At 43.9% G+C, this 27,689-nt stretch overlaps 1 protein-coding gene across 1 annotated transcript; it reads left to right on the top strand.

The window, feature by feature from the left end:
- Nucleotides 1-419: 419 nt before the first annotated feature.
- On the top strand, nt 420-27,513 carry LOC117968257 (nonsense-mediated mRNA decay factor SMG5-like). The gene is made up of 22 exons (XM_059007349.1): nt 420-760; nt 2,110-2,208; nt 2,647-2,770; nt 4,512-4,668; nt 5,145-5,234; nt 5,993-6,082; nt 6,699-6,777; nt 7,980-8,105; nt 11,952-12,020; nt 15,008-15,216; nt 15,907-16,035; nt 16,473-17,288; nt 18,660-18,829; nt 19,530-19,605; nt 21,388-21,563; nt 21,917-22,075; nt 22,826-22,885; nt 23,403-23,562; nt 23,898-23,988; nt 24,474-24,548; nt 26,008-26,146; nt 26,935-27,513. The coding sequence occupies exons 1-22, from the start codon at nt 696-698 to the stop codon at nt 27,016-27,018; spliced, it is 3,243 nt and encodes a 1,080-aa protein (XP_058863332.1). The 5' UTR covers nt 420-695; the 3' UTR covers nt 27,019-27,513.
- Nucleotides 27,514-27,689: the final 176 nt, after the last annotated feature.

The raw sequence follows: 27,689 nt of genomic DNA on the forward strand, positions 1-27,689 counted from the left end.
ACAATAAGAGCAAGAAATACAATAATTTCAAGTGTGACAAACCACATAATTCAATAATACAGCAGATAATAGTGAAAGTTACATCAGGATATGATTAAATAGTGATAGTTACATCAGGATGTGATTAAATACAAAGTACTACAGGTTAAAAACTTGGCAGATTACAGTATTCTGAAGTACAGGATTAAATGCAGTAAAATAGGGGGCAGATAAGAGCAAAATAAAGCACATTTAAATGAAGGGTGATAGTGTCCCAGGATACAACATATTAATAATATAAATGATCATTGTTAAAATGAAGTGCTGTATAAGTTTCAGGTTATTTTTCTAAATCAGCAAAACAGTGTACAGAACCCCAGCTTCCCTCTATCATCCTGTAGTTTACAAGCTGCAAAAAAAAAACTACAAATACAGACACACCCCGCAGCGCACTTCTCGCGGTCATTGAGCGTCTTTCCTGCAGGGTCGGTAGTGGCGTCACTCTCGCGGTGTTTGGGGTTTGCGTTGCAATAATGGCTGTATTCGGGTTGCTGATGGAAACAGAGGCGAGTCGGGGAGGGAGCTGAGGAGAGGCGGGTGAGACACTAACCTGACCCCGTACCTGCTGGCGGGAGACCGGCAACTAAGGAAGAAAGCTACCCGTCACATACACAGGCTGGAGAGCGGAGTTTTGGAGAGAGAAAACGGCCGGTGAGATGAGCGGCCCCGGGCAGGACAGCGAGCCCGAGGCGAAAGTCCTCCACACCAAGCGGCTGTACCGGTGAGTGAAGCCGCGCTGACCCGGGCTGGGGGCGAGTCTGTCGCTCCGTTCTGCGCCGGCGCTTGCATTCTCTTGAAATGGAGTTGTGACTGTCTGTGCGGGTCTTCCAGAATAAACACGACGTGCTGTACACACACGTTATTATTATTAAACAACACGGGTACCGGGAACGTGTGTGTGTGTTGTTAGGAGGCCTGTTTCAAGCTAGTGTCACTAACCCGGGGGAGAAACTGCAGGGCGCGCCTTCAGCTTTGAGAGCGTTTTATTCAAGGTGAACCCCGTTCCCGAAGTTTGTGTTCAAAACGAACTACAACTCTGTCAAGGATATGTGTTGACGCCTCAAGTCAAAACAAAACCGGGATGGTTTATGTGTGTGTGTGTGTCTGTCTGCTATCTATCTATCTATCTTTCTATCTGGGAAGAGAGTCGAATGATATTGCATCTTTGTGTGTACGTCAGGGGCTCTGATCATGTGACACAAGCGCACATTGATGTAACTTTGCTATCAGCTTACTCTCACCTCACAACGCTAAGTTCAAAATTGCGTTTTGTATACTTGAACAATTGAACTGGGTGTGTGTGTAATATCTCCAAACATTGTTTTTTGTTGTATTTTCATTCAAAAAGGAAGTGCAATTATTCTAAAACTCTCTAAACACTGAATTGCAAGTCATAATACAGAATTAGATCAAAGTTGCCACTGGACAATAGTCTGTAAAGTAAGGGAGTAGTGAGAGTGTTGTTACACCAGTGCATGTCTTCTCTGAAGCCCCTTTCACACTGGCACTCCTACCTGGGTCCTGGTTAACTGGGTCACAATCCCGTGTAGTGTGAAACCACATACCTGGGTCGGACCCGGCTTAACCAGGGTCCCACTGACCCACCTCAGGATGTGGGTTGACACGCTTTGATCCGGATCAAGTGAGACAAAATGCGTGACGTGAGCCGACTCAATAACAAACGGCCGAGCCTGCGTGAAGGTTTCACTTCCACGAGGAACGGTTCTGTTTATTTTGTTTAGCCATGTTTTTGTTGCTTGAGACACAGCATGAGCCAGATTGCAGCAGGGATGAAGAAACATTTGCTCTAATCAACATTTGGGCCGACGGTTCAATCCAGGGAAGCTTGGATGGAAGCGTCAGTAACAAGCTGCTTCCGGGGCATTGATACGCGTGTTGTGTATTTACTTCTGTCACCCAGGTCAACCCTGCTTTATCAAAAACGGTGTGAAATCGCATAGCCGACCCTCATGACACCGGGTCCTGACCTGAGTAGGTTCTGACCTGGGTAGGGCTTAAGAATGTTGTTGGGCTCCTTGTTTGAGTCCAAATCTTGTTTTCTTTCCTCAGAGCGGTGGTGGAGTCGGTTCACAAGCTGGACCTCATCATCGGTAACAAGTCATCCTACCGGGAGGTGTTCAAACCTGAGAACATCAGCCTGCGCAACAAGTAAGGGACAAATCTCTTCACTGCCTTCACAGAGCTGAGCACTGCCTGGGCTGCACTGAGTATCGGGCCAGGCCACCGATGCATCAGTTCTGTCTCAGCCTGTCTGTCCGTCACTAACAGTTGTCTCTCTCTCTGTCCCCTTTCCCTTTGCCATTGCTGATAGATGTTTGGAGCAGCCTACCCAGCTACAGTGCTGGCGTTTACTGTTATAAAGACACTTTGTCTGATAAAGCCTAATTGTGTCTGAGGGGCAACTTGAACTGAAGAGCAGCTCCTGAACTCAAAGCTCCCTAACACAGAAAATAAATAAGACCTAATATTTGAGTAATTGTAATACAGACCGAAAAAATGAATTTGAAACTGCTTAGGCAATATTTTCCACTACTAATTGTGTGAAGCGCTTCAGTGCAATGTAACGTGTGTGTTTGTGTGGCCCAGGCTCAGAGAGCTGTGTGTCAAGCTGATGTTCCTGCACCCTGTTGATTATGGGAGGAAGGCAGAAGAGCTGCTCTGGAGGAAAGTGTACTACGAGGTTATTCAGCTCATCAAAACCAACAAGAAGGTATGGGTTTGCTGACTTCACCCCTGTGGGCTCAATCCGTTACTGCAATGTCTATTTTTTTCCTTAATAAATTATACTAAGTTGAATTATTGGCAATTATTATTTTTTCTGACAGTGCTCTACAGCTAACAAGGGTCAGCGCTGCTGAGATGTTTTGTCCTCTTTCTTCCTGCAGATGATTTCTTTTGTTTCCCCTATCATAGTGTTACGGCTTTATTTTACAAGTCTTGCAGCAAAAAGCAGACAAAAAAAGGGTTTGTCTCTTATATAGGAAATGTGAGACCAGCGAATTTAGTAACATTTACTAGAATTATTTTGTCAGCTCAAAAGATGATTCTTCAGGATGTTAATATGGGTACTGTTGTATTAAGACACACACAAGAACATTTACGATCGAGGCCTATCTAAGCTCGTCTGGTTCCTAGTAGCTGATTGATTTCAAAACTTTGTCAAGTTGGGTCTTAAAGGATCCATGTGATTCTCCCTTAACTAGGTAGCACATTCCATACCCTCACCACTGTGTGAGGTGTCTCCTTCCCTCTGTCCTAAATCCGTCCGTACTTAATTTCCAGCTGCGTCCTCTAGTCCTGGTTTCTGTACCTCTCTTAAAATATGTTAGGCCTAACTGTCAACTCCTTAAAGATTTTATAAACTTCAATCTGTCCCTCCTTATTCTTCATAGTTCTAGGCTAAATCAATTCTGTTCTTTCAGCATATCTTCATAGCTCCATTAATTTAGCTGTTCAAGCTACAGACACCTGCAAACCAATCAGTGCAAGCAGGTGGCTTAACGACAGTGTTTCATATGTCAAAGTGTGACACTCTTCCAGGCAATGTTTACAGTGCCCAGTCAAAGCCAGAACCAGTTGAGCCGCTTCCTATTTTAAGAACAGCGCCTTCAAATTCTCAGAGCACTGCTGGCTTGAATAGGGGCTATTGCTCCCTAGACAATTATTAGGACCTGTCTGCCCGATTGGATTTATTCGTTATCGCTCTGAATTAGAGATTACTTTGATCATCCAGGAATGGAAATAAGACTCCCCTTGCATAGCAGTTTGATCCACTACAAGTTTTAAAAGACACACCTGAGTTTGTTACTTGTATACTAATCCAGCTTGCAGTAAAACCTGGAGTGGGTGAACCTGCTATGCAGTAGGAGTCTCATTTCCATCCCTGTCATGCGATCCCTGTTGTGCTTTAAAACTGTTACTTGAGCATTGTTGCCGATCAAGTAGAACCAGCAATGCTACACTGATAGGGCTGTCTGCTTTCAAGACAACAATGCACCCGTCCACCGTGCCAGAATTGTGAATGGTTTGAGGAGCAAGACAGAGACTGACCGTCTTCCATGGCCACCACAATGCCCAGCTCTCAATCCAAAATGAGTGCTAATCAGGGTTTGTGAAACTCTTAATGGTGGCCAGCCTCTTGCACCCTCTCTGCATACAGCTGAGATCTAGCATTGAATAGCTTGTTCGCATTTTGTTCATATTAACTGTACCTCATTTTGAAATCTTGCATTTGTTTAAATCCAATGACAGAATGACCAGGCGAATTGAACTGCGCCAAATTACACTGTGTTGCTCTCAAACCAGCTGTTTTAAATATAGGTTAAACATGGCTCCATACGGTGTACTTGTTATGTGAAACACTTCGGGGAGTGCTGTGGTTCTTTGACTCGGCAGGACAGCCACACACCTCCGTGCAGTGTGAATATTCACGCTGTGCCTCTCCTCCGCAGCATGTCCACAGCCGCAGTGCTCTGGAGTGTGCCTACAGGACCCACCTGATCGCTGGGGTGGGCTTTTACCAGCACCTGCTGCTCTACATCCAGTCCCACTACCAGCTGGAGTTGCAGGACTGCATCGACTGGACCCACGTCACAGACCCCCTCATCGGTGAGTGCGCTGAGAACGGAGCCAGTGCAGCACGGCCGTCCCATAACCGTACCTGTGGGATTAACCTACATGGAGCTAGCAAAACAATCCAAGTAAATTAAAAACTCCACACATTGCCTTTCCTTCCCAGAACCCTCCTTTCCTGTGACGTGTGTGTTTTCAGAGTCTGCTACTCTACTTCACCTCCTTGAAGTGGAATACAGTGAACAGGGAAATGCACGGAGCGAGCAATCGTTTTTTCTTATAGCTTGGAAAAAAAAATACCAAAATCTCTGCATCTTTCATAAAGGAACATGTGTGATTTAAGAAATGATGTCTATACATATGGGAACACATGTTTTAGAACGTAGCTCTCTTTTTTTTTTTAATGACAGCCCTTATCTAATGTGACAATAGGAAAGTACATTTCTGGTTTTGAAAAGGAGTTTCCCTGAGAGATCTAAAGCCAGGATTCTGTGTCTGTTTCTTTTTGAAAGGCCGGAAGAAAGCGGTCTCTGCTACTGCCAAGGAGATGGACTGGGCTCAGATGGCCTGCCATCGCTGCCTGGTCTACCTGGGAGACCTCGGTAAGAACACTGCAGTGCGTTCAGGAGGCTTGGAGGCATTTGCAGAAACGTTTGTCTACTTGGCTGGAATAGATCAACTTACAGTACCAAGGAATGGCCCTGGATATAATCGAGCACTTCTTATTACCCGCTGGGTTGAAATCCTCTGTGAAGGGAATATAATAGAGGTGGTCGTCTGTACGTGTGTGTGTTAGTCATGCTTCCCTTTTTCCAGATCTGGAAAACAAATGTGATGGGACTTGGTATTAACAGTATTTAGTTATTCGGAGTGTCAGATTCTAGGGATATATGGAGGTGTCTCTCTGTCTGAACATCTGTATATCACACTTTTTACATGTAACTTGAGACCACAAAGTTAATCTACATACTGTAAATCAGTCACTAGACCATGATTCTCACACCTATGCTTCCCTGACGACACCTTAAATATCCAATTTTCATTCAACATTTTATTGGCATTTCTTTCAACATTTAATTGGCATTTCTAATTATATTCTGTACTGTTGATACGTCCTGGTCATCAGCTTCACATGGATCCCTATAGCTCTCATTTTGAATGCACAGATTTCACACGGATCCCTGTAGCTCTCATTTTGAATGTAGACATGTGCTGGGGATTGGGGGGTTACTGTAACTGAAAAAAATCCAGCTGTGGCTTTGGTTTCTGGTAGTACACAACTCAATTTTCAGTTTGTTAAAGAGATGTTGCATGGTCTTCACCTCCCTGCTTTGATAATAAGTGTGTCTGTGTCTCCCAGCTCGCTACCAGAATGAACTTGCAGGCGTGGAGGCAGAGTTGCTGGCTGAGAGGTTTTATCATCAGGCTCTGTCTGTGACTCCACACGTTGGTGAGTATGTGTGACGGGGTCGCCCCTGCGTGTATTTGGTTTATTTTGTACAGTTTGGGTTATGTAGCATGGATGAGTTAATGTGTATGTTGGTATGTGAGCATGGGGATGTCACAGTTAGTTCACATGCAGACTGTGCCAGGGCCAGATTGAATGATTAGCAATTAAGTCCACAGCTGTATTTAAGGAGCACAAATTTCTCACTTGAGGTGGGGTGTACAGCGAGGAGGTACGGGAGAGAGAAATAAATAACAATTGCTGCTCGTGCTGAAAAAGCTCTGCACAATACTTTGTTTGTTTAGTGTTCGCTGTGGTTTGTATCTGTCTGTCTGTTTTGGCCGTCGTGCAGTTTAAGTGTTTTTTGTTTTGTCAAAATCTCGTATTTGTTTATTAAATCTGCGCACCAGCGGCGTTTGCTCACAGTACTTGTATCGGCTCTTCTTCCTGTTCTGACGTCTGCACCAGCCATCCTGGTCAGAGGATGGCAAAGGACTGTAGGTGTGGGCATCAGTCTGCATTCATCTGCAAAGTAAACTGGATATTTTTCACTAGATTAGATGGTTTTAATGTTGCCCGTGTTTTTAATAATGTCGATTGGCCCTGTTCTGTGTTGCAGGAATGCCTTTTAACCAGCTGGGGACGCTAGCGGGAAGCAAGTACTACAACGTGGAGGCAACTTACTACTACCTGCGATGGTGAGCGAGGCAGAACTCACACGCTTGCACAGACTCGCACTCAGACTCGTGCACAGACACTCTGACACACACACACACACACACACACACACACACACACGAGACGGGTGCAGCGATTCACATCTAAAACTATGAGTTGTAGCGCCCACAACTATTAAACAACCAATAGATCTGAATTTGAAAATACTAAACTGAATGGCAGACGTCATTGAAGGACTTCTACTCTAACCGTTTGTCATTTAATTTATTACGTTTCTTTTAGTGTTTCTTGTTTAGTGTTTCTGAAAGATACCAGATAGCTACTTTTGTCGTATTGGGTTTGGTGCTTATTTTGCACATGTACAAATGGGGACAATTTAAAATAAAGGGTCTAAGCATGTAAAGGTGTCTACAAAAGGAGCCAAGTTAGATACAGAAAAGGGTCAGCCCGTAACGGGTAACATGTCTCTCCATTCTGAATTGTGTGTGTGCGTCCAAGTGTGCCTTGTCTTGTGTGTGTCCTGTCTTGTGTGTGTCCTGTCTTGTCTCTGCATCTGTCCATGTGTGTGTGTGTGTGTGTGTATTATAGAGAAGGGTACCGTGTCTCTCCATTCTGAATTGTGTGTGTGCGTCCTGTCTTGTCTGTTAGAGAATGGTAACGTGTCTCTGCATGTTGAATTGTGTGTGTGTCAGTCTGTGCTAGTGTGTCTTGTCTGTGTTATAGAGAATGGTAACGTGTCTCTGCATGTTGAATTGTGTGTGTGTCAGTCTGTGCTAGTGTGTCTTGTCTGTGTTATAGAGAATGGTAACGTGTCTCTGCATGTTGAATTGTGTGTGTGTCAGTCTGTGCTAGAATGGTAACGTGTCTCTGCATGTTGAATTGTGTGTGTGTCAGTCTGTGCTAGTGTGTCTTGTCTGTGTTATAGAGAATGGTAACGTGTCTCTGCATGTTGAATTGTGTGTGTGTCAGTCTGTGCTAGTGTGTCTTGTCTGTGTTATAGAGAATGGTAACGTGTCTCTGCATGTTGAATTGTGTGTGTGTCAGTCTGTGCTAGAATGGTAACGTGTCTCTGCATGTTGAATTGTGTGTGTCAGTCTGTGCTAGTGTGTCTTGTCTGTGTTATAGAGAAGGGTACCGTGTCTCTCCATTCTGAATTGTGTTTGTGCGTCCTGTCTTGTCTGTGTTAGGGAATGGTAACGTGTCTCTCCATGTTGAATTGCAGTATTCAGTCAGAGATGCCGTTCGAGGGAGCTTACGGGAACCTGAAGCGTCTCTATGACAAGGCAGCCAAGATGTACCACCAGGTCAAGAAACAGGAAATGAAGAAGCTGTCCCCCACCAAGCAGAGGTAACCTCAGTGCTGACACTGTGCCAGAGACGAGCCATTGAAACAAATAGCACTGTATTACACCGTGCCAGAGACGGGGCATTGAAACAAATAGCACTGTATTACACTGTGCCAGAGACGAGGCATTGAAACAAATAGCACTGTATTACACTGTGCCAGAGACGAGCCATTGAAACAAATAGCACTGCATTACACTGTGCCAGAGACGAGGCATTGAAACAGATAGCACTGCATTACACTGTGCCAGAGACGAGCCATTGAAACAAATAGCACTGTATTACACTGTGCCAGAGACGAGGCATTGAAACAAATAGCACTGTATTACACTGTGCCAGAGACGAGGCATTGAAACAAATAGCACTGTATTACACTGTGCCAGAGACGAGGCATTGAAACAAATAGCACTGCATTACACTGTGCCAGAGACGAGCCGTTGAAACAAATAGCACTGCATTACACTGTGCCAGAGACGAGCCATTGAAACAAATAGCACTGTATTACACTGTGCCAGAGACGAGGCATTGAAATAAATAGCACTGTATTACACTGTGCCAGAGACGAGGCATTGAAACAAATAGCACTGCATTACACTGTGCCAGAGACGAGGCATTGAAACAAATAGCACTGCATTACACTGTGCCAGAGACGAGGCATTGAAACAAATAGCACTGCATTACACTGTGCCAGAGACGAGGCATTGAAACAAATAGCACTGTATTACACTGTGCCAGAGACGAGGCATTGAAACAAATAGCACTGCATTACACTGTGCCAGAGACGAGCCATTGAAACAAATAGCACTGCATTACACTGTGCCAGAGACGAGGCATTGAAACAAATAGCACTGCATTACACTGTGCCAGAGACGAGGCATTGAAACAAATAGCACTGCATTACACTGTACCAGAGACGAGCCATTGAAACAGATAGCACTGCATTACACTGTGCCAGAGACGAGCCATTGAAACAAATAGCACTGAAAATTTGGTGGGATTGTCAGGCACTGTCTTGTCCTGGTTCTGGTCTTATCTCTCCAACAGGTTCCAGTTTATAAATTGAGGAGGAGACCTCCTTTTTATCAAAGGTTACTTGTGGGGTCCCACAAGGTTCAATTCTTGGCCCAGTTTTATTTTCTCTTTGTATGTTACCCTTGGGTGACCTTATTCGTAGACATGGAGTTAGTTTCCACTGTTATGCTGATGATTCTCAGCTTTACTTGTCTCTCAAACAGGGCTGTGTATCTGCTGCTAACATTGCTGACATCAAGAACTGGATGTTTAATAACTTTTTAATGTTACATTCAGACAAAACAGAAGTGATGGTACTGGAGCCTCAGAGAAAACATGAAGATACACATTTGATTGTTTTATTTGATGGACTCTGTACAGATTTTAGGGCAGAAATAAAAAAACGTGGGTGTTATATTTGATGCTGACCTCTCTTTCGAAGCACACACTAAAAATGTTACAATATCCTTTCATTTAAGAAATACTGCAAGACTGAGAGGTACAGTGCCTTGCGAAAGTATTCGGCCCCCTTGAACTTTGCGACCTTTTGCCACATTTCAGGCTTCAAACATAAAGATATGAAACTGTAATTTTTTGTGAAGAATCATCAACAACAAGTGGGACACAATCATGAAGTGGAACGAAATTTATTGGATATTTCAATTTATTGGATACTTTTTTAACAAATAAAAAACTGAAAAATTGGGCGTGCAAAATTATTCAGCCCCTTTACTTTCAGTGCAGCAAACTCTCTCCAGAAGTTCAGTGAGGATCTCTGAATGATCCAATGTTGACCTAAATGACTAATGATGATAAATAGAATCCACCTGTGTGTAATCAAGTCTCCGTATAAATGCACCTGCACTGTGATAGTCTCAGAGGTCCGTTTAAAGCGCAGAGAGCATCATGAAGGACAAGGAACACACCAGGCAGGTCCGAGATACTGTTGTGGAGAAGTTTAAAGCCGGATTTGGATACAAAAAGATTTCCCAAGCTTTAAACATCCCAAGGAGCACTGTGCAAGCGATAATATTGAAATGGAAGGAGTATCAGACCACTGCAAATCTACCAAGACCTGGCCGTCCCTCTAAACTTTCAGCTCATACAAGGAGAAGACTGATCAGAGATGCAGCCAAGAGGCACATGATCACTCTGGATGAACTGCAGAGATCTACAGCTGAGGTGGGAGACTCTGTCCATAGGACAACAATCAGTCGTATACTGCACAAATCTGGCCTTTATGGAAGAGTGGCAAGAAGAAAGCCATTTCTTAAAGATATCCATAAAAAGTGTCGTTTACAGTTTGCCACAAGCCACCTGGGAGACACACCAAACATGTGGAAGAAGGTGCTCTGGTCAGATGAAACCAAAATCGAACTTTTTGGCAACAATGCAAAACGTTATGTTTGGCGTAAAAGCAACACAGCTCATCACCCTGAACACACCATCCCCACTGTCAAACATGGTGGTGGCAGCATCATGGTTTGGGCCTGCTTTTCTTCAGCAGGGACAGGGAAGATGGTTAAAATTGATGGGAAGATGGATGGAGCCAAATACAGGACCATTCTGGAAGAAAACCTGATGGAGTCTGCAAAAGACCTGAGACTGGGACGGAGATTTGTCTTCCAACAAGACAATGATCCAAAACATAAAGCAAAATCTACAATGGAATGGTTCACAAATAAACATATCCAGGTGTTAGAATGGCCAAGTCAAAGTCCAGACCTGAATCCAATCGAGAATCTGTGGAAAGAACTGAAAACTGCTGTTCACAAATGCTCTCCATCCAACCTCACTGAGCTCGAGCTGTTTTGCAAGGAGAAATGGGCAAAAATTTCAGTCTCTCGATGTGCAAAACTGATAGAGACATACCCCAAGCGACTTACAGCTGTAATCGCAGCAAAAGGTGGCGCTACAAAGTATTAATTTAAGGGGGCTGAATAATTTTGCACGCCCAATTTTTCAGTTTTTTATTTGTTAAAAAAGTTTGAAATATCCAATAAATTTCGTTCCACTTCATGATTGTGTCCCACTTGTTGTTGATTCTTCACAAAAAATTACAGTTTCATATCTTTATGTTTGAAGCCTGAAATGTGGCAAAAGGTCGCAAAGTTCAAGGGGGCCGAATACTTTCGCAAGGCACTGTATTCTCTCCAGGCAGGATGCAGAGAGATTAGTGCATGCTTTTATGTCCTCTAGGGGATTGATTATTGCAATGGTCTTTTCATTGGGACTAGCCACAGAGGTGGAGGGCTGTGCCCTGCGTTTCGTGCTCCATGCTGTCTGTTTGCTTATTTTTGTGAGTTTTTGTAAAACCTTTTGTTTTGGCCCTTGTGCCTTTTATTTTGACAATGGTTCTTTTTGTAAATGTTGTGTACATTTTTATTTTAGTTTTTTTTGTAAATTAAAACTGCACATTAGCACAATTTAACCGTGCAGCTTTCTGTGTCTGAGTCTCTGTCCCTGCCAATACCACCTGGGCTGGGAGCCTACCGCGACACAGATACTTACAAAATGAGTCCTTAAGTACTGGAAAGGGGAGAAATGTCCAACTTTCAAAGAATGGAAAGATATATTGCAGCTGAAGAGGCTCTACCAGACAGATGAAGGAAGATTAAATGACTTCCTTAAAATAATACCTGCATTCTGCTACTGCAAATCTTTGATTTAAGCATGTAACATTAAATTATTGATGTGATGCAACAGTGACAGAGTATAGATTCTGTAGAGGTATCAGAAGCCCCAGATTTCTGTTGTATCTTCAGGCACAGCAACAGGCAAATCAGTCGCCTACAAATACGTTTATTGTTCATGCTGCTCTGTTATGTTTGTCTTTCAGGTCTAAAGACGTTAAACGGTTGCTGGTGAGCTTCATGTACCTGCAGAGCCTTCTTCAGCCCAAGAACAGGTAAAGCTTCCCACAGTAAGAGCATAGGAAAGTGTAATCACTGTAACACACTGCACAGAGAGGTATGGTAAAGCATAGGACAGCATTGTAAAGCACAGAGAGGTCTGGTAAAGCATAGGGAAGCATTGTAAAGCACAGAGAGGTCTGGTAAAGCACAGGTATGGTAAAACAGACAAGCATTGTGAAGCACAGAGCTGTATCATGGTAAACTGTGCTATCTGCATAGTACAGGGGTGTGCAATTATCTATATATCTATATATCTATATATCTATATATATATATATATATATATATATATATATATATATATATATATATATAATCTTGTTGTCCAAGGGACAAAATGCTAGAAAAATCATCTTGCCCCCTCACCGTCCCACAAAACACACACAGATAGAATATAACATGTAGGGTTTAGCTGTTATAAACAACGAACACAATCAATTAGTGATTTAATTATAATTTTAGCTTCATGAAGTCAAGTAAAGAAAACGTAATTCAGTCCAAACATGCTTGCCAAAACTGAGTCCATCTAATTTTTGTGCGTGGTTGCCCAATTTATTTTTGTTTTGAAAATCTGTAGCCTACTAAAGGAAACTGTCCAAATAAAAAATTAATAAAACATGTAATATGCCTTGTTCAGCCTTAGACACCTCCTATTTTGAAACAACGTGGCAGACTTTGTGTAGTTTCACTTTGTGTATTAATATTGTTTTGGGAACTTCACAATTTTTTGTATATCTTGGGGTATAAAAAATAAAAATGTTTTCATTGATTATAAATTAATTGTTTGTACTTTTAACTTCAGAAAAGCTGAGCTTTAAATATTGTACTTCATGTACAGCTAACATATTTTTATATACGATAACGTTTTTAAATATTATAACTGGAAAAATGACCTGTGGTTCCTGGAAGACGAAGGCTTCTTACACTTGACCGTGTCGTTCGGTCTTCTATACACAACCTGTAAATTGACGCCGTCGTGTCAGGATGTCCGCGTGTTTGCATTGACATGTTTGTTCCATAGCCAGTGTATTTTATGTTTGTTTTGCATAGCTTCCACAGGGTATTTTGTTTGTCAACTTTTCTTTTATTGACAGGAAACCTGAAATATGTCCACACTGGTGATCTAGAATGTGCCGAAGGGCTCCCAATTTCAGGTTCCTGAGTTTCTATTTTACCGAGCTTTGAGTCGCTCCCCTCTTTTGCTCTCGGACTTGAACTCCGGAAGCCGCTGGTCTACACATTGCATAATGGGGAAACACCCATTACAATTTACATACAACCATTGGATAATGATACTATTCCTCTTGTGATTTGCTGATCAATACATGTGGTGGATTACAAATGAAAACATAACTTGGCATGTTTATCGCTGTGTCGCGATACATAAACCATGGATTGTGTATCGGATCGTTTTATAAAAGGTATTCGATTAATCATTACACCCTATTTCCTAGCTTGTTGGAGTCTAAAGCTGAGGGAACACAAAACCACTTTGTGGCTTGGAACTTGGTTTCAGGAGACTGCATGGCACACCAGGGGAGACTTGGGGTTTGATACAGCAAAGTTGCCTCAAACTTGGTCTCCTGGAACGTGGCTTCAAGCCACTGTTCCTGAGAGTGGCTTTGTGTTGCCTTTAGCCTTATAAGCAGTCTTGTATGACCTGGTTGTGTGCTGCTGTTTTGGTTCTAGCCTCTCTGTGCCAGTCAGGACTAGGGCTGTCAGTTAAGCCTCCAAACAGCAGTTGATTAACTGGGCACACAATCGAATCGTTTGAATAAATATCAATGATTGTGCTGTCAACATACATTTTCGCTCCATTCCTCTACCCCCGATGTGATTTATTTTAATATCATTGCAGTTAAGTAAAAGCTTGTGAATGCGAGGGGTAATTACTCCTTGGTAGCGTCAGGAGAAAGAAAAAAAAAAAAAAACACATTCAAGCCACATTCGCAACAAGCCTAAAGCAAGCTTAACATACTACAGGAGTGTTACTAAATATTTATTCCAAACAGATTACAGTACTTTGGAATGTAATCCATATAAACTAGAGACGAGTTTATGAAAAACATTTTTTTTAATTCGGTGACAGCTGCAGCATCACGCATTGCATGTTGTTAATACTGTACCACCTAACCTTCACTATCTGTGAAACACACAATGCGGAAATCCCTGCCTAAAACCTCATCATTATAATAATACAAATAAATGGATTTACTTACCACAACGTGCATACCCGCTGTAGGTCAAGCTGATCATTACTCAAAAATTGCATTTAACATCACTGATAGTTTTATTTTTTTATTTTTTTACGTTATTAAATATTGTTAAATATTCATTATATAACAACTCCAAAGAAGTGCAAACTATATCCAGTCAGTTTTCTTCAATGTGCACAATTTATTTACAGGCTGTTTGCCAGGAATACAAGGCTGTCGTCCTGCTCTGGGTTCAAGGCGCGTGCTTTTTTGTTTGTTTACATCAAACACACAGAGGGGCGTGTACTTGTAAAGCATTTTCAAAACTGATTCGCTGGTAGGACGGGACCAGCAAATCAAATGCTAGTTAACACGAGCAGGAAGAGAAGAGCACGCCCACTGCTTGTCTGTCAGAAATACTGTAAATAGCAAGGCAGTTCGGTGCAGTTTCATTGATAAACTTAAATAATTATTATTATTATTATTATTATTATTATTTATTTCTTAGCAGACACCCTTATCCAGGGCGACTTAGTCGTAAACAAAAATACATTTCAAGAATCACAGTACAAGTAATAATACAATTAAGAGCAAGATAAATAAATGACTTTGGTTCTAGCAGCTATGTGCGTTACAGAAATGTAATTATTGAATCGATTATCCAGTATTTATATCGATGTATATAATGAGAAATGGAATCGATCGAAAAATCGATTTTAATCGTAGCAGCCATAGTCAGGACTGTATCATTGCTTGTACCCTGTTTGCCTCCTCTCTCCTCTCAGCATGCTGGAGTCTGAGCTGACGTCTCTGTGCCAGTCGGTGCTGGAGGACTTTAACCTGGTGCTGTTCTACCTGCCCTCTGCCTCGCACTCCTCCTCTGGCTGTGAGGAAGAGGAGGATCACGAGAGCCGCTACTCCTTCGTCCCTGATGTGCTCGTCTTCAGAATGGTCGTCACCTGCCTCATGGTCGTGCACAACCTCAAGAGGGCAGGTCTGTATTGTGTGTGGAGCAGACTGTGGAACCAGAGCATTCACACTGCGGACAAGCTGCAGCATGCAGGGCTTTATACACAATTCAAGGGTTCTGGTTTTTGTTCATTCTGACTTTTCTGCTTAAAAACCTATGTATTAAAAAAATACCAATAAATTAGACGACAGATGTTTAGACTAGAAGTCTTTTTGAAGGAAGACTAAAAACTTGATGACAGCTGTAGGGCAGTGATGAAGACATTTAAAAAAGACTTTGTCACTGAATTTAGTGAAGTTTCTTTTAGTCTTTCTAAATTCAGCACAAGTCATTCATAGTAATTTCTTCCAACCTGTATTGTAGGGTAAGCCTTACTGGTCCACATTTGAGCTTGGGTTTCTTTGATCCAGGATCAGCTGAATGTAACAAATGCACAGGCTTTCGAGACTGCAAAGGTCTCTTCAGGGGAGAAGGTAAAGAAATGTAGTCTGGTCTGTACAACTTACATTTTTATCCTACCTTACCCCCTGACCTTAAGTTCTCCTGAGCTGTTGTTGGGAGCTACTGCCGAGGTGGCACATGAGAGAAAAAGAGGGGCACTAAAATTAAAAATAAAACCTGCAGCTGCTTTCCAATCCCCCCCTCCCCCCCACCCCTTTGATTCTCCGAACGCTGCAACTCTGGTGTGACCCCGTTTCCGTGGTTCTGTTGCAGGTTCCAAGCAGTACAGCGCTGCCATCGCCTTCACGCTGGCCATGTTCTCTCACCTGGTCAACCACGTGAACATCCACCTGCAGGCCGAGCTGGAGGAAGGAGAGAGCGGAGTCCCGGTGCTGCACACGGGTACGAGAGAGGAGGAACGGGAGCCTCTCCAGAGACAATACAGGGGCACGCAGTTCTGTGGGGATACCTGCTGTTGGAGGCCACTAGTCTGTAGGACTGCCTCTGTATAGATATATAGACTGATGCAGAGATATCGAGATACAGAGAACTGCTTGTATGAAGGTCCCCTGTCAGTTTGAATCTTAATGACCTTTTCCCTGCTTATATTTAGCTTTTCATATTACATTTACATATATAAAAACACAGGGTCAATCCTGGATTAACCATTGATAGGTCACTCCAGGGTGATTTCCCAGTGCTGTAATATGCCGTGGCTTATCGGGGGTATAGGATAGGTTGACCAAATCAGTGTTTTTAATGCAACTGTCTATGTTCCGAATGGGGGGAAAAAAAAAAAAATGAACATGCATTTCCTGTGATTTTTTCCCGACACGCAGATGACCTGGAAGTGAAAGACGGCGTGACGTTGACGCCGGAGGAAGGCACGCTACAGAATGGGACTGCTGAAGAGGAGGAGGAGGAGGAGGAGGAGGAGAGAAGTGGGAAAGGAGCAGACGGCCAAAAGAAACCTTCAAACTCAACAGACAAAACCAAGAAGAGCGGCAAAAAGAAATACTCCCGTCTCTCCCGCCTGAGACGGCGCCGATATGACGGGAAAGAGGACGAGAGTGATCTGAGTGAGGGCTTTGAGAGCGAGGGGGAGAGAGGGGGTAGAGTGGGGGGCAGGAGAGTGGGAGCAGCTGTCGTCTCCACCGCCATTACCAGGGCCAAACACAAGGGAGCTGACTGGGACAGTGGCTCTGAGAAGAGCGAGGAAGACTATGAAGAGGAGGAGGCGGAGACTGCGTTCGACGTGGAAACCGATTCGGATATGAACAGCCAGGAGTCACGCTCTGATTTGGAAGACATCGAAGACGAAAAGACAGAGATCGCAGGTGTTCCCGATTCACTCGACAGCGCGGATTCAAAACCGCTGGAGAAGGCGGAGCCTAGCCCGGCTGTCAATGGGCCTACCCCCAGCAGCAGCAGCAGCGACTCCAGCATCGCCAGTAACCTCCAGGCCATGTCTTCCCAGCTCTTCCAGACCAAACGCTGCTTCCGTTTGGCCCCCACTTTCAGTAACGTGCTGCTGCGACCCTGCAGCGCTCCACAGGCCAGCGGGGGAGGGAGCAGCCCCCAGCCAACAGCCCTTGATCAGACCCCTCTCGCCAGCAGCAATCCCAGTGCCACCCCCCAAACTGCCAGTGACAACGGTGAGGCTCCTGCATAACCACAGCAGCTATGCCTCGTGGTTTTGTGCTTTTGCCTCCTACTTGGGCTGCTTGCTTCTTTAATAGAGTAACTTTAACAGTCCTGCTTTGCACCCATTGATATCAATGTAAAGCCACGTTGATTAACCCTTAGCGGTCCATTTATTCAGCGTGTCTCATGCGCGTCAGGTCCAATTTTTTTTCACACGTGCAGATTATTTGACGCGCTGTTTAAAAGTATTTTTTTTCACAGTAAAACATCTTTAAGACACTGCATATCAACAGGACACTCAGTAGTACAGCCCCGCCCCACCCACCCCTTGTTCGCTGTGTTTTTCACATACCTCTTGATAGTAGTGCATACCGATTTAAATCATCTCCTGATCACTCGTTTTATCACGTAACTCCTCAATAATGTGATCCAAGTCGTTATTTTATTACTGTAACATCTAAAAAAAGCTCTGCAAATGTCTGATATTCTTTGAGTGCTGGACGCAGAAGCAGCTATCTTGTTTGTTTATGTCCGTGTTATCTGTGTGATGCCGGGGCTATCTGTATTCATGAGATACGCCCCTTTTTTTGCTCCCATTGATGGCAATATAAAGCCACGTTCATTAAGGCCACCCCTTGAATTTAGCATTGAAGCCACCATCAGCCTCCCAAATGTATCAAACCACTGTTAAATGAGCTCTCTAATAAGACTAGCATACTGTAAACTACTAATCACTGTAAAAATTGTAATGTAATTTTATTTGAAAGTCTGATATTAGAAATCTAATAAGAAGCACCTTGGAAATTAAATTTGAATGCCATGAATCTTACCTGTTGTGCACTTCCATTAGCATGTACAGCTCTGGCCAAAAGCTCTGCATCACCTAAGATTTTAGGATTGAGACATCAATTAAAAAATAACTAAACATGATTTTTAGGTCTTTTTATTTAACATGTAATCGATAACTACAAAATGATATCGCGAGAGTCTACTGGAAACCATTATAGTAGTACAGTATTTCATGTTAGATTTTGAAATGTCACAATTTTCAGTTTGTCAGTTTTTTGTTAAGTATATGTTAAACTACAAAGCGGTATGTAATTCATTTCAACATCATTCAGCAGGTTTCATTCAACTTTACAAAGCAAAATTAGTTCATTCCATTGGGTGATGCAAAACTTTTGGCCATAGATGTAGGTCTGCAATGTGCAGTTGTCAGAGATTCCTGGCATTAATTTGTTAGCTACTGTACAGCCACTTTTCAGTTTGCTTGTTTTTGTAAGATTATGAGTTTGTGTGAGGAATAAGAAGTCGGTTTAGTATAATGATCTCTGAGGCTGTCCTGTAGTGTTTCAGCAGACCCTGTCTCTTCTGTGCCACAGATGGTGGCTCGGATTCGGAGGGCAGTGTGGAGAGTAACCAATCCTGTCGCAACGAGAAGACCCTACTAGAGCGACTGGAGATCCTGACCAATCAAGGGCTGCTGCCGGCTGTCAAGGTCTTCCTGGATTGGCTGAGAGCGAACACTGACATCATTGTCATGTGCGCACAGGTAAGGCAGCAATACTGGTAATGCCAAATATGAGGATGATTCGCCATATGGAACATTGTCAGTATTTTTTGTTTTGAGTATTGTGGCATTTTAAGTAATTATAGATAGCAAAATAGTTCCATCCGTTTTCCCCCATGCATATCCATTCATTATAGGGGTCTCAGATGTGCAGTTTTGAAAGAAACACTTGTTTTAGCAAACATGGATTTTCATTTTACAACATCTCTAGGTTAAAGAAATCTGTCTGCAAGCCATGCTTTTAGATTGTCTTGCACTTCCTGGGTCACCTGGAGGGTGAAATTGTCCCCACCCCGTCACTGCCTTCTTTCCTGTCAATAATCAACCAGGTGTTTCCCCTGTTAACTGACATGCTTTCAGCCAGCAACAGTACCCAGAAGGCACTGCTGAGGTGAAGGAAGGCAGAGCAAGCAAAGTGAGAATTTTCTTTAACCCAATATGGTACCAGATGTTGGTTTTAAATTGAAAATAAAGGTTTGCTATGACTTGCGTTTCTTTAAAAACTGCACGTTTTGAGATCCTTGAGGCTAATGGAAGTGCAAAATAGGAGGATTTATGGAATTTACTGATGAATAAATTCCTCACGGGTAGATTCTGGTGTCTTTGCAGATTGATATGCAGTGAGGGTGACCATGCGGCATGTGGCTGCTCTCTGCTAAGTTTTCCTTCCTGTCTCCTGTAGAGTTCTCAGAGCCTGTGGAACAGATTGTCGGTGCTTCTCAATCTCCTGCCAGACAGCAGAAAGATACTGGAAGCCGGTAAGCAATCTACCGATGATACCCTGTCCTTCACTGCAGCCATTGACACCCTGTGCCGTTTCCACACTGGCACTGTAGAGCGGTGCTGACTGCGCACTGAAGCGTCTCTGAGTGAGACTCACTACTGGACTAACTAATCCTCCTCCTGCCGTAGTTTCCAGTCTGCATTAGCCCTTTGCGGTCCTATGTCGGACCCTGTCCGACATCATCAAAAAGACGTCAAGCTGAGGTCCCTAGTCGTTTTTTCTCCGGAAAAAGCAGAGAAAAGCTTTCAATGGCCGAGTGAGGCCGAAAGAAGCCGAAAAAAAAAGGAGAGGCAGATCGGAGCAATACGCATAGTCCCTTCAGCACGGACATAAACAAACAAGATAGCTGCTTCTGCATCCAGCGCTCAAAGAATATCACGGACATTTGCCAAGTTTTTTGAGATGTTATAGTAATAATGACTTGGATAGCATTATTGAGGAGTTCGGTGATAAAAATGAGTGATGAGGAGATGATTTATCAGTATGCACTACTATGAAGAGATACGAGGTAAATACAGCGAACAAGGGGTGGGGCGGGGCTGGAGATGCAGTACTGAGTGTCCTGTTGATCTGCAGTGCCTTTTAAACATGTTTTACTTTGAATAAAATTTTTAAACAGCGCGTGTGAAAATAAATTGGACCTGACGCGCCTGACAGGCGCTGAATAAATGGACTACAAAGGGTTAATAACTACCAGAGTAATATTACCCTGCACTAGCGTGTGTAAACTAACTAAGCCACATTAAAAAATAATGTGACTTTATTTGATTGCTCATGACATGCACGTAAAGTTGTGCTTTACACATGCATAGATCACAGAACTGCACTGCACGAGTCCACTCCAGCATTAGTGTGTCAATTAAATTGCATCAAATCTGGGATTAGTTTCTAGTGTGAACAGAACAAGGAGCAAAGCCGCATTAACTACTCCTGGGTTTGATACCAGATTCAACTCTTGGATTAAAACAGTAATAGTCTGATCTCATCGGTCTTGTATGAAGTGACACTGGTGACTCAGTAGGGGGCGCTGTCTTTCTGGGGACCATGAAAATGTAACATTTTTCTCCCATTTGATAAGTCATCAGTATCTACTGGCAATACTTTGTGATGAATGTGTATTCGGATACCCATGGGAACTCTAGACACGTCGCGGTATACCGCGGTTATTGTGGGGTGCAGCTTGAAGTGTCAAATCAGTGCTTTATTTTTCCAGCAGAGTGTGCCAGAGAGCATTTAGGAATGCAATGAGCTGTATACTGACCAGTGACAAGATGATTTCTGCTTTAGATTTGTTTAATAGTCCCCCTCCCATCTGTAGGGGTGTCGTGTGAGGTACTGTATTAACAAACAAAAAAAATTGATATTTAAAAAATAGTTCTGCCCATACAAATGGTAATTCAATTTTAAATGATCATGGGATTGACCTATCGAACTATCTCCTGTCGCTATGTATTTAGCTATCGATCTATCTATACAAATAAAAGGGAAGAAATCAGTACCGCTGTATGTTGGCTGTCTGGGTTAGCAATTGGTACAACGTGATAACAACCCTAAATGTTACTGTACTTTACACTATTTCTGCAGTTATTCAAGTTGTAGTGTTCAGTAGCGTGTTTTAAAATGAAAAGTTTGCTTTAACATGTATTGGTTCAAAACTGCACCTATTTAGCTAATCTGAGTGTAAAAGGTGTATTCAATGGCTTTAACTGCAGACACAGTTACACTTTTTTGGTCACCCCTGTCCCTCCTCCCTCAGAGGTGCCCTTGTGTGAGGAGGTGTCTGAGCTCCTGAGCGCGTGCGAGCGGCCGGACCTGCAGCAGACCCTGCTGCTGCCCGAGGATGTGGCACTGCGCCATCTGCCTGCCCTCCGAGCTGCTCACAAGAGACTGGACATGGAGAGAGAGAGCCCCACTCTCAGCACCCTGCAGGAGGTAACCCTGCTTTTAACAGGATATGTGCTGGATAGGTAACAAGATAGGTAACGGTTGCTATTAACAGGATATGTACTGTAAAAATAAAAAAAACTGCTTTACAAAAAAGGGGTTGAGCTTTGAGTGGACTAGTAATTTGCAGCTTTTTACATCCTGTCCCTTACAATATTAGCTGTTTGCAAATATGAAACATATGTACACAGAGCTTAGAATGGAGTAAGGGAAAGTAAACAGTCTTTTGGATACAGTCTGCAAAAAGGACTTGGCTTTTTAAACTGGTGGAGCTGTGAATTTAACATGCCAAGTCTATCCATGCTTAATTCAGTGTTATTTTTGTGTTTCGTTTCTTTTAGTCGGTGGTGCGCCTGTCCTGCATTCGCAGTTTCGGTCACTTCCTGACCCGTCTCCAAGGCAACGTGCTACACTTCAACCCGGAGGCGGGCATCTTCACCAGCATCAGCCAATCGGAGCAGGAGAACCTGCTGCAGCAGGCCAGGGCGCAGTTCCGCATGGTGAGAAGAGCAATATCACTCCCCAATATGCCTCACCCAATATCCCTCAACCAGCCTGGCGCTTCAGGACCAGGTTTCTGTTTCCAGTAACTGTATTGCAGTGAGCCAGGGTGCTTTTAGTGGCCCTGTACTGGCCCAGGAGACTGCGGTTCTCCACGCTGGTGCAACTGTTACGCCACCAGCCTTGGCAATTGCCCACGCGGGGGACGTTGTGGAACACCAACCCATCGAGCCTGCAGCTCTGGGTCTGGCCAGTTAGGCTTGTCGGAAAGAGTCATATCGACTCTCCAGAATGCAAGAGCTGCTTCAACGCGCTCTCAGTATGGATACAAGTGGGGCGTGTTCCAAACTTCGTGTTTGGCATGTCAGGTTGATCCCACGACTAGCCCCATGCCAGTCATTCTGCAGTTTTGCAGGACCTCTTTGAGGGTAAGTAGGCTGAAGAAAATGTATGGCACGAGCGCCGTCCTGCACCCAGTTTTGTCTCCAGTGGGGGTGGAGACAGGCATGCTGACGTTGCGGGTGTAAGACGCAGCTTTGGTAGAAGTGTTCAGTTGAATCGGGTATAATAGGTTAACCCATTGTGTAATGGATATATATCTGTACCAAGGTTATGATAACCTATCAGCTTATATCTCCCATCAAGCTGATCTGTTCTAACTCTGTATTTAAAGCCATGGCGGGGATGTATTGGTTGATGTATGTTCCACACTGGAGGGCTGATTGTGCTGGCTTTTGTCTTGCTGGCAGGCGGAGGAGGAGGCACGCAGAAACAGGCTGATGAGAGACATGGCACAGCTGAGGCTACAGGTGAGCCCCTGGGGTTATCAGAGCAGCTGCTGTCAAATCTTCTTGTATAGCACCAAAGATGAATCTGACCCTACCCAGTACAGCCTTCTACGTCAGCTAGATAGTCTGTAGAATGTGGGGTTTAGATTTACTCGTATGTTTGTTTGTTTACTGTTGTCAAATATGTAAGCCAAATATAGATGTTAGCCTTAGTGTTACAGCAGTATGTGTGCAATGTTAGCCAGTTTATTTCATATTCCGTGTTTCTTCAGTCTTTTCCTAATACAGTTGCTGTGCACATACAGTCACACAAATACTGTGGCTTTTAGTTGCCAACATCCCCAAATTGTTTGTTTTAAACACTTTGAAAATCAAACAACCTCATGACTGGTTTCACAGACCCCGATTTAGCTTCTCTTGGGTAGTCCAAGATGCTAATTTGGGTGTGTGATACCAGCTCGAAGACTATTAGTCCGTGGAGGAGCTGTGTGCAGTATAGTGTTAATGCTCACCTGTGTGTCTGTTTGCTGTGTCCCAGTTGGAGGTGTCTCAGCTGGAGGGCAGTCTGCAGCAGCCCAAGGCCCAGTCCTCCATGTCTCCCTACCTGGTCCCAGATACCACTGCTCTCTGCCAGCACCTGGGGCTGATCAGACAGCTGGCAGGCAGTGGTCGTTTCATCATCATCATCCCGCGCACAGGTGAGACAGCGCCACCGCAGGCCTGGGGGAGACACTGCACTCTGAAAACATGAGTGCAGGGGGTGACAAACGTATTCATATATTCTGTTAATTAAAATGAGCCCTTTAACAATAAAAACATCAGTATTAGCCAGTTGTCTATTCCACTTTTTTTTTGTTTTGTTTTTACAGTTTCGATATTACTATTAACAGTATAAGTTCCCATTCAAATGTGATGGAAGTCGGGTCGGTCGTTCTTTGACGCAGGTTACTGAGTGTCAGAATGCGGGTGTCTGCTGGATCCTGTCATGCAGACGGTGTGCCTGTCTCCTGATACTCCTGTTTTCTCTTCACAGTGATCGACGGGCTGGATTTCCTGAAGAAGGAGAATGCTGGAGCCAGGGACGGGATCCGCTTTCTGGAGTCGGAATTCCGCAAGGGAAACCGGTGAGCCAGTTCAACAAACAAACTAACGGGATCATTTATTACCAGGAACGAGCATGGGGCTTTCATCAATTCTTTAATATTAATAATACATCTCTCCCTCGGGAGTGAAATTAACCTGGCACCCCGTCCCCTATTAAAGAAAGTAGAGAAACTCTCTTCTGCACAGTACAATGGGTGTTATTTAATTGAGGCCTCATCTATGCATTGGTTTCCTTTTGCATCTTTTTAATACATGCACTTATAAATTCTGTTATACAAACGAATACAAACAGCAGGGATGGGAGACTTCTTTGGCAGAGCAGGTTCATCCAGTCCAGGTTTTAATACCAGCTTGATTAGCCGCAGTGTACGGGTAAGAAGCTCAGGTGGGTCTGATGTAAACTTGTAGTAAAACCAGGAATGGATCAAACTGCTATGCAATGGGAGTCTTATTGCCATCCCTGCATTAGCTGTGCCCATCAGTTGTGGATGTGTATCTCCGACAGGTATATCCGCTGTCAGAGGGAGTCTGGGAAGAGCTTTGAGAGACACAAGCTGAAGAGACAGGATAGCGACGCCTGGTAAGAAAAGCAGCCTTCACCTCCAGAGCCTTCAAGCATGGGTGAATGTGGTCAGTCTGTAGACGGAATTCCATCAAAATGGCCTCTCCCAGGTCCATTCCTATGATTACTGTAGAATCGAGTCCAGGCTATTCTTTTGTCGACTAGAGGACGGGAGCTTCCAGGTGGTGGCCCGGGGGGAGGGAGGGTCTGTCCGGGCGCCTGTGGGCTTGCCTGTAAGCTGCCCAGGGCTGCGTTGTCCTCCGAAGCTGTAGCTCTTGGGTGGCTGCATGGTGAGTCTGCAGTGTGAAAGAAAGCGGTCGGCTGACGGCACACGCTTTGGAGGACAGCGTGTGTTCATCTTCGCAGCGCAGGGGTGGTAGCGGTGAGCTGAGCAAAAAAAAATAATTGGACACTACTAAATTGGGGAGAAAATAACAAAAAACTAATTGGCGACTACTACATTTTTTGAAAAAATATATATATAAATATTTTAAAACTAGCAGAAAGGACCTGTTGCAGTAGCTGTAGTTGTATTATTGTTTTAACTCAGTGGGCCATATTTAGAAGCAAGCACAAAGGCAAATACACAATTTCTTAGAGCAATAAGACCATTTTAATGGTATTAAACAAGAAACGACTGACTGATTTTTGCAGCTGAGGTTATGTGAATTGGGCATACATGTAAAAGTTTTGATCAGTGACATTTCAAAAACTATGTTTGTTAACTAGCCTCGTGAGATTTATCAGGTTGATCCATCTAAAAATGACAAGTTGTAAGTGAAGTCATTTTACACTTCCTTTTTCTACCATGTCAAGTTCAAAATGGCTCAGAATGCCTCTGAGAGCATGTACAACCCCTGAGCTTCGCGGGGCCTGTGCGGCCCCCAGACCCCCAGCCAAAAGATTGGTTCTTCCCCAGGAGCTTCAGTCAGAATAATCATTGGCCACTTTCACCCATGTTCAAGTCAAGGCGAGGCTGTTGTGTTTGCCTACATTCTTCTAATGGCTTTCATTTCTTTTTTACATTTCCCTTCCTATTTCATTGGGTTTGCAATCGCTTTGAGTTGGTTCTGTTCAATATTGAGCTCTAAATCTGCCTTAACCTGACTTTGTGCTGCTTTGAGCTTGTCTGGAGACTTCTTTATCCATTCAAATCATGAGCAATTAACTCTGCCAGCCCCATCTACTTTGTCTGCATAAATGTAGAGCAGGTGGCAGGTTGAAGTGTCACATTGTCACATGGTTTGAACAGAATGAGGAAGGCTGTTTAGTGCTGGCAGTTATGATTCTCCAGACCAGCTCAAAGCCAGGTAAACAAAATGAACTTTGTATTGGAGCAACGGCACTCAGAACCACTCTCAATGATTGCAAACCTCATAAACAGACAATAAATAAGATGCCGTTTGAAGCTGTATTAGGTGAAGCAGGGTGCATGTGAAGGTAGTGAGTGATGTGCTGGTCTTGCTCCACTGTGCAGGCACCTGTATAAGATGGTGGATAGCTGCAGACAGCTGACGGTGTCCCAGGGGAGTGGCGAGGAGGACACTGCTGGCATGGTGACCATCCTCACAGGGTTTCACATTGAAGACGTTACGACGCTGTCGCCTCGCATGCAGGTCAGTGTTCATCTCCCAGCGCTTCACAGCCATTCAGCTAAACAGAAACCAAAAAACAAGATCACTGCATGGTGTGGGGTGCAGGGTAAGTGCAGCTTCCTAGCTGTGCCAAGTCGCTGATATAAGTTAGGGGACTGTGTCACCCCTGTTACCAGGAGCCTGGGTAGCTCAAGTGATGCCTGCAGTGCTGGCCTTTATCCCGTAGAGGCCGCTAACTCACATCAAAGAGCAAAGTGGTGATTGGCTTGGATTGGAGGATGCCAGCTGACCTTCAGTTCAGCTGTGGTGGGGAGCTGCTGTAGTGGTGGAGTGCAATTAGACTAAATTAGGGAGAAAAACAGGGATAGAATAATTGGGCATTACAAATTTCATATAAAAGCAAAAGGCATTGTATTTGGGACAGCTTTGTCTGTAAAAGGAATATACAGTATAGCCAAATTGCTGACGCATTATATTATTATTATTATTATTTGTTTATTTAGCAGATGCCTTTATCCAAGGCGACTTAGAGACTAGGGTGTGTGAACTATGCATCAGCTGCAGAGTCACTTACAACTACATCTCACCCGAAAGACGGAGCACAAGGAGGTGAAGTGACTTGCTCAGGGTCGCACAGTGAGTCAGTGGCTGAGGTGGGATTTGAACCGAGGACCACCTGGTTACAAGCCCTTTTCTTTAACCACTGTACCACACAGCCTCCTATTACAGCATTATAACTATTGGATTCCCAAAAGCAGTGATTGTATTAAGCAGACTGCAGCACTGATCTCTATTCTTCTCCTCTTTAGGCTGCTCTACAAGCCGTGTCAGTGGCTGGAATCGAACTCAAAAACATCCTGGAATTCTACAAGCAGTGGAAGGAAATGGGCTGATGGTCAAAGGTCTCGCTGCTGTGATGTCTCGTACACACCCACCCCCCCACACACACACACTGTCCCGCGCTACCTCTGTCTCTGGGGGGGCCATACAAAAACAAACGCACGGATTGGTCCGGAGCAACTACACAAAAACCAAGCGACACCTCCCTGTTCAAAATCCAGCATCTAAAAATCACAAATCAAACCAGTCTCGAGAGGATTCGGAAGCAGCCCTACGCCCCGTTGTTTAAAATTTGCTTTTTTTATTTCCTTGAGCGGTTTTAAATAGCAACAGGGTTTAAAGCTTGGCTGTAGGAATGGGGTGGCAGTTCATGGCATAGCCTCCATCGCACATGAAAAGTGCAGGCTTTAGCAAGGGCAGAAAATGAACAAGGTGGGATGTCTGTCCTTATTTTTAAGTGGTTACTCCCTTTGCTTTCTGTATATTAAAATCAGCTTGTGGCAGGTGCTGTGTTTCAAATGGAATTAAAATGAATAACCATGCCCTTGCTTTTGTAGTGATGTGTGCATTTTATAGAAGACAGAGTGAAAGGCCACTGTGCAATCCCTTCAGTTATAACCAGGCTCTTAGCTTGTGATGCTAGCAAAGAATCAAAGCAAATGTTTGTACCGCCGTTGAAGTGATGAATTGGCAGCACTGGCGAAGCTGTAACACGTAGCCACGG

Source organism: Acipenser ruthenus, chromosome 35 (assembly GCF_902713425.1).
Source record: "Acipenser ruthenus chromosome 35, fAciRut3.2 maternal haplotype, whole genome shotgun sequence".
Taxonomy (NCBI): Eukaryota; Metazoa; Chordata; class Actinopteri; order Acipenseriformes; family Acipenseridae; genus Acipenser; species Acipenser ruthenus.